The sequence below is a fragment of the Pipistrellus hanaki genome (assembly GCF_964339955.1).
Source record: "Pipistrellus hanaki genome assembly, chromosome: 16".
Classification (NCBI taxonomy): domain Eukaryota; kingdom Metazoa; phylum Chordata; class Mammalia; order Chiroptera; family Vespertilionidae; genus Pipistrellus; species Pipistrellus hanaki.
In genome coordinates, this window is record NC_140518.1 from 7,878,834 (window position 1) to 7,900,925 (window position 22,092).

General features: G+C 37.0%; 1 protein-coding gene across 16 annotated transcripts in view; it reads right to left on the reverse strand.

The window, feature by feature from the left end:
* Window positions 1–22,092, reverse strand: part of CDK12 (cyclin dependent kinase 12) — a 75,299-nt gene that overhangs the window by 47,178 nt on the left and 6,029 nt on the right. For all 16 annotated transcript variants that reach the window (XR_014793017.1, XR_014793018.1, XR_014793019.1 and 13 more), the window contains exons 2-6: window positions 20,365–21,249; window positions 11,387–11,563; window positions 9,280–9,419; window positions 8,573–8,743; window positions 3,130–3,319 (exon numbers count right to left, since the gene is read on the reverse strand). Coding sequence is in view for 2 of the 16 variants with exons in the window: in XM_084862398.1 (XP_084718524.1) it covers window positions 3,130–3,319; window positions 8,573–8,743; window positions 9,280–9,419; window positions 11,387–11,563; window positions 20,365–21,249 (1,563 nt within the window). In the remaining 14 variants the exon portion in view is untranslated. The remainder of the gene's footprint in view (window positions 1–3,129; window positions 3,320–8,572; window positions 8,744–9,279; window positions 9,420–11,386; window positions 11,564–20,364; window positions 21,250–22,092) is intronic.

Here is a 22,092-nt window from a genome sequence, read left to right on the forward strand (position 1 = left end):
AAAGTATCCTGGGCCCTAGTGCCAGAGACTCTGATTCAGTAGAGGTCACAGCCCCAAAATTTGAATTTCTAACAAGCCCACAGTTAGATGCAAGTACTGCCATTCTGAGAACCACACTTTGAGAACCACTCCCTTAAAAGGACCACACCCACACTTCACTCTGCTAAGTATGCTGACTTTGACAGTGATGGCAAGTAATATTTTAATAACCATCAACACAAAATGTTGGCAAACTATTAAAAAACCATTTATTATTTCAGATTAATCATATTTAAACTCTTATGTAGCCTATTTATTTACATGTACAGCTTGTGTTACTTCTTGGGGAATGAAAAGGCAGCTCACTCTTTTTTAGGGACTGGAGATATCTCAGATGCATAATAGCCCAGATCAGGAAGAGATTAGAGAGAGGAAAAAAAGAGGAGGCTATGATGTGAGAGCTCCTCAAGGGGAAAGAAGGCTATGCTATGAGGTGGTCTCAAAGTATCAGCAATGGGACAGAATAGTAAGACAAAGTAACTACTACATGCATATCATATTTTATTGCTCTTTGCTTTGTGATTTCATCAACAGAGAAGCAAGACTTTCCATCAGCAAAAAAATTAGGATTCACTAAAGGCTCAGATGATGGTTAGCATTTTTTTTTTTTTAGCAACAAAGACTTTTTAAAATTCTGTTATGTACATTTTTTTGACATAATGCTATTGCACTCTCAATAGACTACAGTGTAAACATAACTTTTATATGCACTGGGAAACAAAAAAATTTGTATGATTCACTTTACTGTGATATTTGCTTTATTGTGGTGGTCTGGTACCAACCTAGCAATATCTCCAAAGTGTGCCTGTAACAACAAAATTTTACATTAAACCAACTCTAATCATTCCTAGTAAAGATTATGGGATCTTACCTATTTGTTCCAAACATCATTACATTTTAAAGTTCAATTTATAAGCAAGTTCTGAGAAAAGCAAAATGGAAAGGAATAGCTGACTTGAGTTTTATATTGAGACAAAAAGGGGTTCCTCAAATTTCTTGGCATCTTACTCTGAGAGCCTGAGATGGTCCACGACTCAAGGCACACAGTAGACTAAAAGTTAAAATGGCAATAGACAAAGTTATGGAAAAATAGGCCAGACCTAAATATAACCAGCACCCAATCCACCCTTCCCACTCACTCTCAGTAAATGTCCTTCATTGAAAATAGAGGCCATCATATTACCTATAAACTTTTTGCACCTATAACCTTCCTTCCCTTCCTTCAACTACAGACAAGTTTGTTAATCTCTTTTCTTGTTCAAGGCTAATCAACACCTACATTTGTGGCTACTACCACCTGTGGCTTTGATTCCAACTCCTCTAGACCCTCCCAACTTTAAATTCCTGAGTCTTCAACTTTTATTGATTTTCTATTCATTACCATTTAAATATACTCAAACCTCTGCATCCTTAAATTAAAAGTTAAAGACATATCTACCATCACCTTCCTTTTGTCTTACCTACCACTTACCCCAGTTTTCACTGACCTTTTAATTTTCATATTCTTATAAGTCTTATAATGTCTTATAATCATCGGACATCTATGGCCATTCACTTCTTAAACTTGCTTATTTTGCTCTGTTGACTAATAAGTTCATGATATACTTAATTTTCTTCCTCTCTGACCATTCCCTTGGGTTCTATGCTTGGTAACTCCTGAATATACGTATACTGCTAGTTTGGAACTCCCACATGACTTACTAGCCCTGCTCTCCTCCCTCTCTTATCAACTTCTCTTTCTTGTCCAGCTCAGGACTCCTTACCATTCCCTCCAGGTAATATTACCCAGAAGTCTCTGTGTAGACAGAATTAAATGGGAAGGGCAAAAGCTACATATAACTAGACTTTGAGACTCCTACATCCGGCTTAGCTTCCTGAATTTTCTGATTGTGGGAAATCAGAAACAGGGAGGGGCCTGACCCACCATCCAGAAAAGACACAGAGCAGGATCGCAGTTATTCCGCGGCCAGAAATATCCCCCATGGAGGAGCAAAAGGAATAGAAGAAAGTATAATCATACTATAGCCCAGAAAGCTGCAAGCTGATACCATCATCAAGTTCTTAAAGCATTACGACTATAGATGTAAATTAACTACGCCCAGTTTAATGAGAACTGTGGGTCATAGAGATAGCAAGAGAAAGAAATAATCTCTTAACATGTTTTGTCTCAAAAAGATATTAAAGTACAAATATATGCAGTTTATATATTTTTTAGTTTAAAATAATGCATTTTTATAATTTAAAAACAAAGAATTAACTGAACCAACATCCTTCAGTGATTGTCACCTATGAAGTTTAACCTCCCTAGCGACTTTATACTAGATCCTTAAATTGGTTCTTGCAACTGTTCAGCTTTACCCTAGCAATACTGATTTTTTTCATTTTTCAGACATGCTATGTTATTTTCACATTTATGTGCTTTTGTCAATGCAATTTATTTTGCCTAGAAACTCGGCCCTCTGTTGTCAGTCTTTCTGATAAATTCCTATTTATTCCTCTAGATCAGGGGTCTTCAAACTATGGCCCGCGGGCCACATGCGGCCCGCAGAGGAGTCTGATCCGGCCCGCCAGGTTTTTTGGGCAGTGAGCGCAGCCGAGGTGTTACAGTAGGAATTAGTAGTTCATATAGTCCGGCCCTCCAGCTCTCTGAGGGACCGTGATCTGGCCCCCACTTTAAAAAGTTTGAGGACCCCTGCTCTAGATTGCATCTCCCCAGGCGCTCCCAAATTCAAGGGAAAAAATGGGCTTAATAAAATGCTTACTGAATTGAGCAATTTGTTTAGCTCCCCTACTAAACTCAGAGCTCTCCAGTGACCAACCAACCACCCCATGTAGGACTTTCAGTACTGAAACCAGGACAGTCCTGGGTAACCCTGTATGGTTGGTCATTCCACTCCACAAAGACCAAAAAATATGTCGTAATAATTTCATATTGCTATCTATGTTTGTCAAATATTTTAAACAGAAATGTTGAAAACAATGAGTGAATCTGCCTGACCAGTGTGGCTCAGGGGTTGAGTATAGATCTATGAACCTGAAGGTCACGGGTTCAATTCCCAGTCAGGTCACATGTTAGTTTTACCATATTACCTGTTGTTCAGCAAAATGTTAGAACATTTAATATCCCGATGTAGGAAATTCTTTTTGTGACAATAATCCAATCCTTCCATTAGTTGTTTCATGAAGGACTTGATATGATCTTCAGAAAAGTGCACCAAACCAGATTCTAGCAGTCCCATTAAGTCATGGTCCATATACTCAAATACAAGGTAAAAGGCACCTACATAGGATAAAAGAACAAATTAAATACAATAGAAAAAGGATTATTAAATTACAATGCTTCAAATTTCAACATAATTTTGGAGTTGACCATAAAGCCCTCTGAAACAACTGCTTAATTTTATAGAAGAAACTAAATTTAAAAAAAAACACACTAAATTCAGAGTAAATAACTTGCTCTTTCTAATAACAAGTTACAGAACTATTTGAATTAATCGTCTGACTCCTAGTCCAGAACTCTTTAGACTACTATGTCTTGAGGACAACTGCCCCAATCATGTATTATTATTAGTATTGTATGATCTATGTCAGTGGTCAGCAAACTGTGGCTTGCGAGCCACATGCGGCTCTTTGGCCTCTTGAGTTTTTAGCAAAGGCCAGCTTATGAGTACCCTAATTAAGTTAATAACAATGTGCCTACCTATATAGTTTAAGTTTAAAAAAAAAATTGTCACTCAAAAGAAATTTCAATCATTGTACTGTTGATATTTGGCTCTGTTGACTAATAAGTTTATCGACCACTTATCTAAGTCAATTGGTTAATGATAGACCTTGAGCCAAATCTGTTGTAAATACAGTTTTATTTGTAACACACAACCATGCCCATTTTGTTACATACTGTCTGGTGACTACTTTTGTAGAAATCTTTACCTTCATTAATGGGACTCACATAATATGCTAGAGGGGAGGGGGGAAGCAGTTTATTTGTATAATTTGTTAGTAAATTTTATAGTATTTAATAATGAAAGGTGAATCATCTAATTAAACTCCCTAAATTTAGAAGCAGATAAAAAAAGTACTTCTAGAGAACTATAAAAGATTTGAAATCCATACCATAATGCCACTTTCAATAGGGTTCATAATAGAGACAAATATCAAAACATAAGAAATACTAGACCTAGTTAGACAATGAATTATCCAGTCTAAAAGTCTGTCTCCTGGTAACATAAAAGGCAAGGATTCTGAATCTAGGGGTAGGCTTGAAGGACCCTTCAAACTCTCTGAAACAGTATGCAACATTTTAAAGATATATGTATGCAACATAGTAAAGGTATTTTTTTGAAAAACTGATTCATGTTTAAAGAGGTCATGACCCCAAAAAGTTAAGAACCACTATATTAAAGGAATATCTTAGAGAGATTTAGCTCCCACCTCATACAAATTAATAAGAAAAGCACAAAACTGCAAAAGATAAGTAGACAAAGGACAACTCAAAAAAAGAAAAATAAGTAAAACTAATAAACATGGGGGGGGGGAAACTCAAATGAAATATAAGAAATGCAATTCAAAATAATATACTTCACCTATTAAGATAACCATTTTTTAAAAAAATATGTACTTAATGTTAGGGAAAATAAAATGGAAAAGACACTCACTAATGGGACATAAATTATTACTCTCTTTCTTAAAAGCAATCTAACAATAAATATGAAAATCCCTTTGGGCAAATAATTCTACATTTCAGAAACTATATTAAGAAATAAATCTAAATATAGAGATTTATGTACAAAGATGTTCAATGCAGTTATATATTTTTAAACTGGCAATTAATGGCTCAACAATGACTGATGAAGTAAATTTGGATTCATCTATCTTTATGCACAGTCATTAAAACATGTCAATGATATGAGAAACTGCTTATGAGAGCTATAAAACACTAACTATACTTTGATCCCAGTAATGTTAAGATAAATATATATAGCCCTAATTGTTTTGGCTCAGTGGATAGAGCGTCAGCCTGCGGACTCAAGGATCCCAGGTTTGATTCCGGTCAGGGACATGTACCTTGGTTGCGGGCACATCCCCAGTAGGGAGTGTGCAGGAGGCAGCTGATTGATGTTTGCCTCTCGTCAATGTTTCTAACTCTCTCTCTCCTTCTCCCTTCCTTTCTGTAAAAAAAATCAATAAAATCTATTTTTTAAAAAGATAAATATATAATATAAAGTACTAGAAAGAAATAGGCCAAAATGCTAATACTATAGTAGTTCTAAAAATGGTATACTGGGTAGGAGTAGAGATAAGTGATTGCCATTTTCTTTTTCTTATTCTTCTACTAGTGCACCAGTGCACAAATTTGTGCACATTGAAAGGGAATTAATTAGAAAATGGCCAGCAGGGTGGGACTGGGCGAGATGGGCTGGACACACCCTGCAGCCAACCTCCCGTGGTCCCTCCCCAGCTGGCCACACCTGGAGTGGCTTGAAGGGCATCTGCAGAGTGAGCAGAGTCCCTCCAGCTGGTGGAGTTCCTTGGCCTGGCCTGCAGGAATTAGGTTGAAACCGACTCTCCAACATCCCCCAAGGGGTTCTGGAGTGCAAGAGGACACTCTGCAAAGTTGCTGTCATTACAAGGTGTGGAACGCAAATGCAAGTGTAAATGCAGTAAACCAGATTTGGGGCCGACAGTGCCCCAGTAACAAACCTATGGCGGAAGGTGGAATCACACTCCCTCCTTGATTTCAGGGTGTGTCACCTGAGAACCGCTGCTGCTAAGTCACTGCTACTAGGTAGCCCCAGCATTGAGCATCTGCCCCCTGGTGGTCAGTGTGCATCATAGCGACCGGTAAGATGAGTAGAGGGACACTTTGCATATTAGTCTTTTATACAATAGATAGATAGATATTTTTAATTTTCCACAATGGGCATGCATCACATCCATCCATTATTTTATTATTTTAAAAAGTAACTAATTTAGCCCAGCCTGTGTGGTTTGGTGGTTGAGCATCTATCCATGCCAGTTCAATTCCTGGTCAAGGCACATGCCCAAGTTTCGGGCTCAATAGGGAGCATGCAGGGGTGAGCCAATCAATGATGTTACTCTCTTATTGATGTTTCTCTCTCTATATATACCTCTCCCTTCCTCTCTCTCTAACGTGGAATATTTAGATTATTCCCAAAAATAAACCCAGTATCAGATCTAACTTTCATAAATTTATCTAAACACTATTACATAAGCAGAATTCCCTTTTTATTACTTTAAAAGTACTTCTACCAAACTAAAGAGGTGCTACTTCCCTAGTGCTAATATCTTTAAGACTATATAAATAAGTCCAGCTTAATCCATTACATTCTAAATTTATGTACTTCAATTACTTTTGTAAAATTTATTTTTGATTATAGTTGACATATAATATTATATTAACTTTAGGTATATAACATAGTGAGATTCAATTGTTATATACTTTATGAAGTGATCACCATAGTATGTCTAGTAATCACTGGTCAGTACACATAATTAATACAATATCATTAATTATATTCCCTATGCTATACATCTCCCTGACTTACTTTTTTAAAATATATTTTTATTGATTTCAGGGAGAAAGGGAGAAAGATAGAAACATCAATAATGAGAGAGAATTGCCAAAACCGGTTTGGCTCAATGGATAGAGCGTCGGCTTGGGGACTGAAAGGTCCTGGGTTCGATTTCGGTCAAGGGCATGTACCCTGGTTGTGGGCATATCCCCGGTAGGGGGTGTGCAAGAGGCAGCTGATTGATGACTCTCTCTCATTGATGTTTCTAGCTCTTTATCTCTCCCTTCCTCTCTGTACAAAATCAATAAAATATATTTTAAAAAATAATAATAATAATAATAATGAGAGAGAATAATCAATCGGCTGCCTCCTGCACACCCCCCTACTGGGGTTCGATCCCACAACCCTGGCATGTGTCCTGACCCACAATTGAACCATGAGCTCCTGTTTCATAGGTCGATGCTCAACCACTGAGCAATACTAGCAGGGCCCCCTGACTTATTTTACAACTGTAACCTTGTATATTATTTTTGGTTAATTCTCAACCAGGGATATTTTTTGGAGATATTTTTCCATTGATTTTTAGGGAGAGTAGAATAGAGAGAGAGAAAGACAGAGAGAAACATTGAATTGAGAGAAACACATAGATTGGTTGCCTCATGCACGAGCCCTCATCAGGGCCTGGTCCAGGGAGGAGCCTGCAACCAAGGTACCTGCCCTTGACCAGAATTGAGCCTGGGACCCTTTGGTCCACTGGCCAACACTCTATCCACCGAGCCAAACCAGCTAAGGCAAAGTTTATATATTCTTAATCCCGTTTTCCTCCCAATCATATTCTCTCATAACATTTCATATTATCTTCACATATTCCATTCTTTATAGCTGCCCATCTCTAAATCTTCAGACTTATTTCAATAAAAGTATATCAGATGTCCTATACAGACTACTTCAAACCTAAGTATGGAAACAAAAAAACAATTTTATCACCAAAATAGACAAAAGTTACAAATCAAGGAAAACAAACCTGAAGATTTAGAAATACCTGTATTGAATTCTAAACTGTATCAGTGCAAAACTATGTAAAAATATGGATGCATATAAGCAATAAACAGAAGAGATGATGTATAAATAAGAGTAAGCGCCGGGACCGGTTTGGCTCAATGGATAGAGCGTCGGCTTGGGGACTGAAGGGTCCCGGGTTCAATTCCGGTCAAGGGCATGTACAGTGGTTGCGGGCATATCCCCAGTAGGGGGTGTGCAAGAGGCAGCTGATCGATGACTCTCTCTCATCGATGTTTCTAACTCTCTATCTCTCTCCCTTCCTCTCTGTATAAAATCAATAAAATATATTTAAAAAAATAAAAAATAAAAAATAAAAATAAGAGTAAGAAACAAACTGATAAATATGATGGACAAACTGATGGCTCCCAGATAGGTGAGACATGAGGATAGAAGCAAAAAAGGTGAAAGGAATTAAGTACAAATTGCCAATTATAAAATTAGTCACAGGGATATAATGTACAGCATAGAGGATATAGCCAATAATAATTGTAATAACTATGCACGGTGACAGTTACTAAACTTGTGATCACTTCATTAGGGATATGAATGTCTAATCACTATGCTGTACATCTGAAAGCAATATAATATTGTTTGTAAACTATAATTTAAGAAATGAAAGTAACTGATAAATCTGGGTTTTAATTTCCATAATTGTTATATTTGTAAAAAAAAAAGACTTTAGGTGGTACAGCAAACTCTAATTTTAATAATTAACAATAATTTCTAAAAATACACGAGTACGCTGAAAAATGGACATTTTATAAAATAAGCATTATTCAACACAAAAACAATATGCTAACTGACATCTTAATTCTGCTATAGGTTCAAGAAAAAAGTTGGCGTTTAGTAAAAACTATAAACAACGCAAACAGGCAAACATGTTAAGAAATAAAAATAAGATGTACTAGTCTACCCTGTACACAGCTCTTTGCTTGTACCTTTGTCCTTCTTGAAATCCAGTGCATCTTGTTTATCTGTGACAATTTCCTTCATGTTAACGACACTTCGGTGAATTAGCTGCCGAAGGATTTTGATCTCACGAATGGCTGTGATTGGGAAACCTTCTTTCTCATTGTCTAGTCTCACCTTCTTCAGGGCCACTAGCTCTCCTGTCACAATAAATTCAAATTATTATAGTATCAACTAGCATTTTTTTGGCTACTATCTAGTCAATATATGTCCTTGCTCTGAAAGACTGACTTAATGCCTATGTTAATGCATTTTTATCTTAAAAAAACAAATCCCTAAGTTTCCTTTCTTATCATTGATTTCTTTTAGACTTGAATTTTTATAAATCCCATAATAAGATTTAAACATTTTGGTTATTAAAATACGCCAATTCAACTATATTATTTTATCTTCAAGGACTAAACCCCTTATCAAACAAAAAGCAATTTGCACATTTTATTTATTTTTACCCTCTCTTAAATTCTAAGCAAGCTTATTATAAAACATTTACAAAAGACAACAAAAAAGAGGAGGGTTTTTAAACTGTAATAATTATACTATTCTTTTGGGAAATTTTAGTCTATTTAGTAAATTTCAGAGACCAAATTAGAACTCAAACTTTACTTTTGATAAATCTACTTAAGACATCAGTATTACTAACTTTAACCTGCCATCTAAATTTCGTGGCAATATTTACCTGTGTCTTTGTCCTTGGCTTTATATACTTGGCCATAGGTTCCCTCTCCAATAATTCCAATAATGTCAAACTTGTCCACACAGCGTTTTCCCCAATCACTTTCTGTTTGTCTTCTTTCTCCATAACGAGGACAACAAATTCTAAAAACGACAAAACAAAAATAAAAACAAAAACAGTTGTCTTTTAAAATTAAGTCTACTAAATTTTATTTTTCTTTCATGATTTCTCTAACTCCTGAGTCTATGAATCTCTTTATTAAAAAGGTAGGAATAGGTCGCCAAGACCGGTTTGGCTCAGTGAATAGAGCGTCGGCTTGGGAACCGAAAGGTCCCGGGTTCGATTCCGATCAAGGGCATGTACCTTGGTTGCGGGCATATCCCCAGTAGGGGGTGTGCAAGAGGCAGCTGATCGATGTCTATCTCTTATCGATGTTTCTAACTCTTTGTCTCTCTCCCTTCCTCTCTGTACAAAATCAATAAAATATATTTAAAAAAAAAAAAAAAGGTAGGAATTAAATAATATGAAATAGCTTATAAACAGTCTCACACAATGGCTAACACAAAGATTTTTTTACTTCAGAAAGACTCAAGATAAAATAGATTTGCTGCTTGGTTTCTGACCTCTATTGAGTATTTGCTTACTCAACTATAGAATGGGGAAAGAATCCCTTCATCATCGCTTTACAATAAAAATAGAAATAGCCGAAACCGGTTTGGCTCAGTTGATAGAGCGTCGGTCTGCGGACTAAAAGGTCCCACATTCGATCCTGGTCAAGGGCATGTACATTGGTTGCGGGCACATCCCCAGTAGAGGGTATGCAGGAGGCAGCGGTTGATGATTCTCTCTCATTTATGTTTCTAGCTCTCTATTCCTCTCCCTTCCTCTCTGTGAAAAATCAATAAAATATATATTAAAAAAATGATTTATTAAAAAAATAGAAATAATAAGTGCTCAATAAAAGTAACTTTTTAAAAAAATATATTTTGATATTTTACAGAGAGGAAGAGAGAGGGATAGAGTTAGAAACTCTTGATGAGAGAGAATCATCGATCAGCTGCCTCTTGCCCACCCCCTACTGGGGATGCGCCCACAACACAGGTACATGCCCTTGACCGGAATCAAACCCAGGACCTTTTAGTCCGCAGGCCGACACTCTATCCACTGAGCCAAACCGGTTTCGCTAAAAGTAACTTTTTATTAAGAAAGGAATTCTATCAATCAGAAGATCAAACCCAGATACTATTAAATTTATAGTGTGGCAATTTTTGTGATTACAGAAAAAAAATCCCACATCTATTAATTTCATTAATGTGTACATGGCTTACACACCCTGAGTATAAAGGCTTTTTTATTTTTCCTTCAATACTTTAAATATTATGAACTCAAAAGATACAATGGGATCAATGTTTGTGGTATATTTGGATTGGGGAAATTATTGCTTTTCTTAAAAAATAATTAAAAGCTACATAACTGTGAATGTAGATGAATGGGTCTCCTAAGTAGTAAGTTTTTATCCATTAAAATAAAATAATCTATTTAACAGAGCAACATGTTAATTGATCGTACCTTCACGATGCCCACCAGCCAATAGGAGTATGCAAATTAACCCAACGAAGACAGTGGGATAGTTTGCACATGCAGAATCCCAGCGGCTGGCGAGGGCGGACACTTGCGTCACCATTCAATGACGCAGGCATTCCACACCACCCAGCTGCTCCAGGCCTCTGGGCAGCCTGGGAAGGCAGAAAGGCGGCTCCAGAGCGAAGGCAGTGCAGGAAGCCAGGGGAAGGCAGGCCCATTCTTGCACGAATCTTTGTGCATTGGGCCTCTAGTAGATATACATTAGTCTCAATCTTCTACCCTGTTTCCCCGAAAATAAGACAGTGTCTTATATTAATTTTGTTCCCAAAGATGCGCTAGATCTTATTTTCAGGGGATGTCTTTTTTTTCCATGTGCTAGGTCTTATTTTCGGAGGATGTCTTATTTTCAGGGAAACACGTATGATCCTACAGATGTAGGTTGTAAAAGAAAGTGTGAGATTTAAGCTCCTAAGTTCTTCACTGTAATAAAAGCTGTACTTAAAGATATGTCCCTACAAAAACTCACTTTGGTCTCTTTTTATATGGTTGCTGAGGTGGTGTGATTGCCTTTGGTTCTGGAGAGTCTGGTGGGGATGGATCCCCACCAGGGAGCTCTGGAGGGAGAGGGAGGTCCGTGAGTAAGTGACGTGGCCTTTGTTCCTTCTCTTTCTTTACGGGTTTTGAAGGCAGAGTTTCTTTTGGACTAAACAATAAAGAAGAGAAGAAAAGATCACAATTACTTCCAGGATATGCAAATAAAACTATCAAAGATTATAATGTCTGGCTATTAAAAGATTACAAAGATTTTACTTTTAAAAGAAAAAAATCCATAATACAAAGTCAGAAAAAGGAGTTTAAGTTAAAAAGACTTGGTTTTGCAAAAAGAAGTTTATAATATATTAAAGAAATAATATCCGTGGCTGGGGTGGATCAGTTGGTTGAGTGTCTTCCTGTGCAACTAAAAGGTCGCTGGGCCCTAGCTGGTTTGGCTCAGTGGATAGAGTCAGCCTGTGGACTGAAGGATCCCAGGTTTGGTTTCGGTCAAGGGCACATGCCTGGGTTGTGGGCTCAATTCCCAGTAGGGGACATGTAGAAGGCAGCTGATCAATGATTCTCTCTCATCATTGATGTTTCTATCTCTTTCTCCCTCTCCCTTCCTCTCTGAAATCAATAAAAATATATTTTAAAAAAATAAATTTTTTTAAAAAGGTCACTGGTTCAATTCCTGTTTAGGACACATGCCCAGGTTGTGGTGAATACGGGAGGCAACCAACAAATGTTTTGCTCTCTCTAAAAATCAACAAAAATGTATTATAAAAAAAAAAAAAAAAAAAAAAAAAGATGCCAAAACTGGTTTGGCTCAGTGGATAAGAGCGTGGGCCTGCGGACTGAAAGGTCCCAGGTTCGATTCCGGTCAAGGGCATGTACCTTGGTTGCAGGCACATCCCCAGTGGAGGGGGGTGCAGGAGGCAGCTGATCGATGTTTCTCTCTCATCGATGTTTCTAACTCTCTATCCCTCTCTCTTCCTCTCTGTAAAAAATCAACATATATATATATATGTGTGTGTGTGTGTGTGTGTGTGTGTGTATATATACACATATAAAATAAAATTTTGGAATATTACTTGTAGGTCCTTTAACAAACTCTTCCTTTAATATCCTTCCCAAGATTCTTAGGTTTTGGGTTTCTTTTGTTTTTTTTAAAGATTTTTATATTGATTTTTATAGAAAGTGAAAGGGAGAGAGAGAGAGGAATAGAAACATTGATGAGAGGGAAACATCAATCAGGTGCTTCCTGCATGTTCCCACGGGAATCAAGAAGCCTGTAACCCAGGCATATGCCCTGACTGGGAATCGAACCAGAAACCTCTTGGTGCATGGGGCAACACTCAAACAATGAGCCACATAGGCCAGATTCTATTTGGATTTTTACTGAGATGAAATAAAATGTAGAAAGTAATCATCTTAAATTTGCAAAGTATCACTACAACTCATGGCATCATCAAACCTACTCTATATTTTAACCAGCAAAGATTTAAACAACTGAAAGAAAGCTCAACAATGTAACACTACCATATCGCTAAAGATGTGGAGAGAACTTGGACAAAGGAAGTAGTATTTTAGAACTCGGAAAAAGAAATAAAGCTAAGCTGGAAATCAAAACTAGTGAAAAGTATACTGACTTAAGTGGTTATAAAAAAACATATTCTCCTTTTTCTTTTTAAAGTAGATTGTGACTTGAGTATTACATTTCCATTAAAAAAAACTTGAGCTGAATTACTTTTGAACAGCTTTACAACATGTCAAGACAGGCTTATACTTTTGCTACCCTAAGCAATACTTTTCTTTAGTAAATAAGCTCTATGGATAGTTACTCCTATAAGCTGGTTCAGTTTAACATACTAATTTCTAAAGGCCAGGTACATGCAGTTGATAACTACAGGGGATGGAATTCTTAAAAGAAGATCTTAGAAGATGAAACACATTCTTTCATGAATATGTTTCATAAAGAATAGCTCTACTCTTGCAATGTACCTTTTTGAAGAATACTGCTGCCCTTTGTGTGTGAAAGAACTCAAAAGCTAATACTTCCTACCAATTTTCATCATTTTAAGCTACTGTAAATCAGACAGAATAGAATCTAGATCAGTTTGTACTCAGATCAACTAAAAATGGAGTGCAAAATGATCATCTGAACTTTAAATTACTGATAGTTATCGTACAATTTGCACTATTTTTCTACCCTGAGAACAAAGCATATTACCAGGAAACTCTTGAGTCAGGATACAATATACATTCTTAAAATTTCCCCAATTTTCAAGATATCCAGGGAAAGAAAATTCCTCACTTCTCAACTAATGTCAGATATTGTTTATTCCCAAGAAACTATTTTCAAATTTTTATTTTTCAATTAGTTTACATTCAATATTATTTTGTATTAGTTTCAGGCATATAGCATAGTGGTTAGCAAAATATTCTTTGTAAATTTCAATTCCTCATGACTCAGAAATACATTAGCTCTTCGTTCTGCTTCACCAGAATAAAAGTATCTGAATTCTGTCACCATCATTTCATGTTCAGTCTATGTTTTATAGTTAGGTTTTGTTTTCATCCAAGGTTTCATCCAAGGTTTAATTTATGGATTCAAATATAATTTGCTACTGTGAAAATGTACACTGCTTCTAGAAAAAAAATCACATTAGTCGCATTTTTTTCAAGAAAGAATTAAGCGTTTGACAGGATGTGTACATTCTATTAATTCGGGACATACATGTTGAATATGGATCAAATACTATTTCAACAAATTCCAATATTCCAAAAAACCTTGGAATGATGGCCCATAAAATTGCAATGCTTAACAACTTTATGGTCTTTAGCCTTTAGTGTAGGGCATTCAGTAAAATATAACTCTATAGTTCTGAAGACATACGGATGTCGAGATGTTCTAACACAGGGAAGCAGACACTGACTCTTAAGTCATTACTTAAAAATCCAGTATCAAGAAGTACTGAACTATCTTAATATCAGTACTTCCTGGTTCCCAATTTATATCTTTAGACAACTCACCTACGGTGAATAGATTGAATAATACTCATGTATAATTTTTTTTAAACCTCACCAGAGGATGATTTTTTCCATTATTTTTCTGTTTTTAGAGAGAGAGTGGAAAGGAGGGAAGGAGAAAGAAGGAGAGAAAACATCAATATGAAAGAGGCAAATCGATTTGTTGCCTCCTGCATGCACCCTGACCAGGGCTGAGGATCAAACCTGCAACCAGGGTATGTGCCCTTGTGACCAGGAGTCAAACCCACAACCCCTCAGTGCATAGGCCAACGCTCTAACCACTGAGATCACTGGCTAGAGCTCATGTATAAAAGTTGTCAAGATCCAGGACTGTCTGAAGTTTAAGAGTCTCTCTCTCGCACGCACTGGCAGGTTTGGCTCAGTGGATAGAGCATCAGTCTGCAGACTCAAGGATCCTAGGTTCAATTCTGGTCAAGGGCATGTACATTGGTTGCAGGCACATCCCCAGTAGTGAGTGTGCAGGAGGCAACTGATGGATGTTTCTAACTCTCTATCCCTCTCCCTTCCTCTTTGTAAAAAAATCAATGAAATATATATTTTTAAAACGTTTTTTTTTAATTCTTTATTGTTTAAAGTATTAAATAAGTCTTTTCCCCCCTAATGACCTCTCCCCAGCTGCCCCCACTCCCCAAGAGCCTCTTGAAATTTATGATGAAATTTAATCTGTACAATGTAGAAGCACCTCTAATAAGAAGTCTTTATTGTTCAAAAAGTGTAATTCCTTTTGAACAATTTAAAAAGAAAATTTCTGCCGAAACCGGTTTGGCTCAGTGGATAGAGCATCGGTCTGCGGACTGAAGGGTCCAGGTTTATTTTTTATTTTATTTTATTTTTTTATTTTTAAATATATTTTATTGATTTTGTACAGAGAGGAAGGGAGAGAGATAGTTAGAAACATCGATGAGAGTCATCGATCAGCTGCCTCTTGCACACCCCCTACTGAGGATATGCCCGCAACCAAGGTACATGCCCTTGACCGGAATCGAACCCGGGTCCCTTCAGTCACCAAGCCGACGCTCTATCCATTGAGCCAAGCTGGTCTCGGCGAAGGGTCCAGGTTTAATTCCAGTCAAGGGCATGTACATTGGTTGTGGACACATCCCTGGTAGGGGGTGTGCAGGAGGTAGCTGATCGATGTTTCTCTCTCATCAATGTTTCTAGCTCTCTATCCCTCTCCCTTCCTCTCTGTAAAAAATCAATAAAATATATTTTAAAAAAGAAAATTTCTTCATAATGTTAAAAATATAATAGCATGAACTTTAAATATGACAATTTATCCTCTTTCACTTAAAACAGATTATTTAAATTGATTTATTCTTACAAACTTCAATTAAAAATTTGAGTTGAACTCTGGGTACTCAGTTGGTTAGAGCATTGTCCTGAAACACCAAGATTGCAGGTAAGGAATCAACCACTGAATGAATCAATAGGTGGAACAACAAATCAGTGTGTGTCTGTCTCTGTCTCTCTTTCTCTCACACACACACAAATGCAAATTGGTATGTAACACATTAAAAATTGGAAACAGTCCAGCCAGTGTGGCTCAATGGTTGAGCATTGACGTAGTCACTGTTCAATTCCCAGTCAGGGCACATGCCCAGGTTATGAGCTTGATCCCCAGTGTGAAGCATGCAGGAGGCAGCCAATCAATGACTGTATCATCATTGATGTTTCTATCCCTCTCTCCTTTTCCCTTCCTCTCTAAAATAAAAATATATATTTTTAAAATTAGAACTAAGCATTCTATTAGCAAAATGTTAAATCAAATGTGAATGCTCCTACAGATACCTTCTTTTCTATAAGAGCTCAATACTTTAAATAAACAGCCATTAAGAATAGTGTAGGCTGGCCAGTGTAGCTTAATGGTTGAGTGTTGACCTATGAACCAGCAATTCCCGGTCTGGGCACATGCCCAGATTATGGGCTCAATCCCCAGTGTGGGGCATGCAGGAGGCAGCCGATCAATGATTCTCATCGTTGATGTTTCTCTCTCTCTCTCCCTGTGCCTTCCTCTTTAAAATCAATAAAAATATATTTTAAAAGAGGAATAGTGTAGACTCTACAGAAGTCTAATAAACTCCAAATGAACCAGGCATCCAAAAAAAAGATTTATAAACTCTATATGGTTAAATGAAAGTTTCATACAGATGATTTCTTTCAAAGCAAGAGATCCTCATGAACTATGTTCATGAAAAACACACTATTTTAAAGTGGGTGTTTGGCAGTCTTGGCTTTTTTTATTTTTTTTTAATCCTCACCTGAGTACATTCTTAAAAGAGAGGAAGGGGAGAAGAGAGAAAGGGAGAGAAATCGATGAGAGAGAGAAACATCAATTGGTTGCCTTTCCTATGTGCCTTGACCCAACCTCCGACCTGACTGAGGATCAAATCCGCAACCCAGGCATGTGCCCTGATAGGGTATCAAACTGGCAACTTTTCTGTGCACAGGACAACACTCAACCACCTGAGCCATTCTGGCCAGGCAGCCTTTATTTATTTTTTAATTGTTTAAAACATTACAAATAGAACATACGTCTCCTTTCCCCCCCCCCCAATTGACCTTCCCCCAGCCTCCCCTACCCGCCGAACACATCAGCCTTTGTTTATAGAAACCAAGAAATGTAAACCATGAATCTGAAAGGTTTTGCAATACCATTAATTAAATTCACTCCTGCATTTGATACCTGGGTTAATAATACACTCCTGTACAATCTATGTTTGAAAGAAGTTTCATTCTTTTTCTAAAAGGATTTAACTAAAAGAAGACAAATCCTCTAATATAAGCTTTATGTCATCCATGCCCAGTGTCATTTCACACAGACTCTGACTCCTTCAGCAGTTTTACTTATTCATTCAAATAACCAATATTTACTGAATGCATTCTGTGTGCCTTGTTTAAAGCACTGCAGGCAATAAAAAGCTGTGTATCATATTCTTAACATTTAAGCTGCTGCAATTTCACATGAGAAGATAAGAATGTAAGTGAGGTCCATGTGCAACTTTTAAATTTCTTCCTGAAAAGTTTTCTTACATAAAAATTATTTTTCATGTAAAAAACAGCTACAAATGGCACATGAAGAGCATATATATATATGAACAAGTTGATATTGAAAGGTATCTTCATTTTCATTTTTCTACCTTTAATAATTTGCTTTTAAGTGAAAAACGAATGGTAATAAACATAATTTTAAAGTAATTACATTGGACTATGAAATAAAGTATAGTCACACTTTCAGAATCAGAAGTGATCTATAACAAAAAGTTTGCTCACTTCATCCTCTCTCATACACACTCTTTTTTTTTTTTTTTTTAATATATTTTATTGATTTTGTACAGAGAGGAAGGGAGAGAGATAGAGAGTTAGAAACATCGATGAGAGAGAGTCATTGATCAGCTGCCTCTTGCACACCCCCTACTGGGGATATGCCCGCAACCAAGGTACATGCCCTTGACCGGAATCGAACCCGGGACCCTTCAGTCCCCAAGCCGACGCTCTATCCATTGAGCCAAACCAGTCTCGGCTCTCATACACACTCTTAAAGACAGCCACGCATACTTACATAAGCACTGTATGCTCTTACTTTACCCTTAATTTCTAATCTGAAATATAGAAACCCCTATGTGCCATCTATCAACATCATTCCACCTGAAAACCTGCACTCCGCATGGCCCATGATAGTAGATGCAATAATTATGTGGCTAGCTAAATAAAGATTCTTAGCCACAATGATATTGGTCTAAACACTATATAAACTAATATTTAAATGTGGTTCTTGTGGGTAAGATAATGGCCCAGGGTCCCTTTGGATGACGTAAAACTGACTAATGTTCCTTTTCCAACAAAAACTATAAAAACATATAGGTTGCCGGGACCGGTTTGGCTCAATGGATAGAGTGTCGGCTTGGGGACTGAAGGGTCCCGGGTTGAATTCCGGTCAAGGGCATGTACCTTGGTTGCGGGCATATCCCCAGTAGGGGGTGTGCAAGAGGCAGCTGATCGATGACTCTCTCTCATCGATGTTTCTAACTCTCTATCTCTCTCCCTTCCTCTCTGTACAAAATCAATAAAATATATTAAAAACAAACAAACAAACAAAAAAAAACATATAGGTTGGGTCTGTAAGTATTTCTACATAAATTTCAGGCTCTGTTATTCATCTTTATAGTTCTCAGTATGTGGCAGAATTCATAAATACCTATTAATATTAGAAGAGAATGTGGAATTTTTCTTTAAAATCAGATTTAAAAAGTTTTAGGAGAAGGGGTTTCCCCCATTTATTGCACTTGCACCTTCCTAAAAGGTACACAGAGTAGTCTGGAAAAATATAGCTCTAAATGGCTGAAATATATCGCTGCTCAAATTACCTATGTCACTTGGAAAGTAATGGAAGGTTAAGAATTGGAACAGTATGCAAAATCAGTGGTATTTATTTTTGTGCTTACAAAGAAAATTTGGTGTAGTGAACTAAACTTATATCCTAGAAAACAAAAGGACATCTCAGTAAAAAACAGTAACATAAATGCTGCATGATATATGTCACTGCTAAATTGGGTTTGGTGGCAGTTGGGTAGCTAGTTCTGCCAAGAAATTAAAAATATTTCCTAATGTCTTCTATAAAATTAGACTCATGCTTCATAATCATTCATCAGTTCTCAATACTCAGAAAGCTTATTAAAATTAGTTTTTCTCATTATCCCACTGTGAATTTGTATTCTAATTAGTAAAGATTCTACATATTGTTCTTCTGCTTCTTATAGAATAATTGTTTTTTTGTTGTTTTTTTTAAAGCAGAACTTTTTAAAATAAATAAACCTGGCTTATTTTCCTCCTGGACCAGGAAGGAAGAACAAAGCAAAACAAAACAAAAAAACAGACATAAGACATGTTAGGACCACTGAGGATATCCACTATTATTACTCCTACCAGAGGCCAGGTGCAGGAATTCGTGCACGGGTGGGGTCCTTAGGCCTGGCTTGCCTATGGGGGGCTGGCCAGCTGGGGGGAGGGACCCTGGGAGGTTGGCCAGTCAGGGGAGGTTTGATGTGGGAGTGCACTGACCATCAGGGGGCACCTCCTGCATTGAGCGTCTGCTGGTGGTCAATGTGCATCATAGCGACTGGTCAACTAGTTGTTCCAGTCATTCCAATCATTCAGTCATAATGGTCACTTAGGCTTTTATATATATATATATATATATATATATATATATATATATATACACACACACACACACACACACACACACACATATATATATAGATTATTATTTATATTATGTTGTTGATATTATTAAAGTACTCAGAAATATCAAATATCTACAGTTAAAGCAAATGTGAAGAGTATAAGGTTTTAATTGTATCATTTAAAAAAAATTTTCTAGCCGAGACCGGTTTGGCTCAATGGATAAGAGCGTCGGCTTGGGGACTGAAGGGACCTGGGTTCGATTCCGGTCAAGGGCATGTACCTTGGTTGCGGGCATATCCCCAGTAAGGGGTGTGCAAGAGGCAGCTGATCGATGATTCTCTCTCATCGATGTTTCTAGCTTTCTATCTCTCTCCCTTCCTCTCTGTACAAAATCAATAAAATATATTTAAAAAAAAAATTTTTTTTCTATAGCTACTAAAATTTTCAACATAAAGATTTGAGGAGAAAATGCTATTGATTTTTTAAAATTTCAATCCAAAGTAGCCTTATCAATAAATAGATTTATGAGAAAAAGGGTTACTGGGCCTCAAATTGTAATTCCTCCTAAGTAATATCATAAGGATTTTTACACTGAAAATTGAACATCAAAGGCATTTCCTATTCATAAAAGCATTCTAAATAGCCATGCATTAGAGTAGTTTTAACAAAGTTTGTGAAAAATGTATTACATTTAGATCAAGAGGTTAAGTTTTCTCAGTTAACTATGAGACTTACCTATCCATGTCATCTTCTCCAAGTAATAAGGGTGGAAGGGGCAGAGGCGGCAATGTTGACGTTTTTAGGTGTGGAATAGCAGCTGTCACAGATACTTGAGTCTTCACAGAAACCTGTACAGGGAGCTGAGAATTTGCCTGAGAGGACAGAGTAGACGTCCTTGAGTGAGTAGAAGAGGGCAAAGTTGAAGGACTAGAAACAGGAACCTGACTAAATGCTGGTTGGGGAGGAGGCAGAGGTGGTTGCTGTGGAGCAGCTGGTAGTGGAGGCAAAGGTGGCAAAGGGGGGGTTTGAGGCGGGGGGGTAGTAGTTGGTAAAGGAGGTGGAGGAGAAGTAACTGTGGGGAGAGGTGGAAGGGTCTCCTTTTCTGCTGTCTCTGTCTCTTTTGGAGTAACAACCTCCTCCTTCAATGCCATGGGCTTAGTGTCTCTTGATCCCTGTACTTTCAAATCTTTAAGAACAGGATGCTTTTCAGAGTTCTCATCCACCTTTACTTTCCCTGTATCTAAAGAATTTTTGGCTTCTATGTTTAGATGTGATGCATTCACTAGTTCAGCATCTGGGGCAGGTTTTTCCAATTTTAAACCTCTGGGTAACTTTTTAGACTCCAAACCCGAATCCTTAGGTTCTATTGAACTGTTCTCTTTCCTAGCTAAAATAATAGGAGAACCCTTGGATTCCTTTCCATCCATTTTTGCTGCTGCTGCAGCAGCTGCTCTTTCCTTCTTTTTCCTACTGAGTTCAGCTCCCAAGCTGGAGTTCAATGGAAGTCTGACAGGTGAGATACTGGAATGTCGACTACGTGACCCGGATCTCTTCTTTTTACTATGAGAAGATGAATGTCTTGAATATACAGGACTTCTACTTCTAGATTTCATGGACTTCCTAATGGAAAAAGAAAACAGTCCAATGAATAGACTATAGCAATATAAAGGAAAATAGATCAGTTAAATTATGAAGAACTATAACATAAAAAAAAACACTTTAAGTTAGCAATATTAAAAAGACTAGCTGTCAAATAATAAATCAATATTGGTTCATTAATTGGTTTAATTGTAACAAATGTATCATACTAATATACGATATTGCCGAGACCAGTTTGGCTCAATGGACAGAGCGTCGGCTTAGGGACTGAAGGGTCCCGGGTTCGATTCCGGTCAAGGGCATGTACCTTGGTTGCGGGCATATCCCCAGTAGGGGATGTGCAAGAGGTAGCTGATCGATGTCTCTCTCTCGATGTTTCTAGCTTTCTATCCCTCTCTCTTCCTCTCTGTAAAAAATCAATATATTAAAAATAAATAAATAATATAAGATATTAATAATGGGGAAGCTGGATTTCAGAACATGTAAGAAGTCTGCACTATCTTCACAATTTTTCTGTAAATCTAAAACTATTCTAAAAAAATTTATTTAAGAAATAGGAACTAAATCCTGTATGACAATACATTTCTATCACATAACACTAAAAATTATTTAATCAAAGGAAGATTAATATTTTTTCCCCATATTAGAAAATACCAATATTCACAATGTTTACTTTTAGAATTTTGGTTTAAATTTCTGATAAAGTGAAAACATGATTTAAAAAGTCATACTTTATACCAAAGGGGGGGGTTATAGCAATCAAGAAATTAAAACTAGCATGTTTAACCAAAATATAAAATTTTTAAATGTTTTTATTGATTTTAGAGAGGAAGAGAGAAAGGGAGAGAGAGAAAAACATAGACA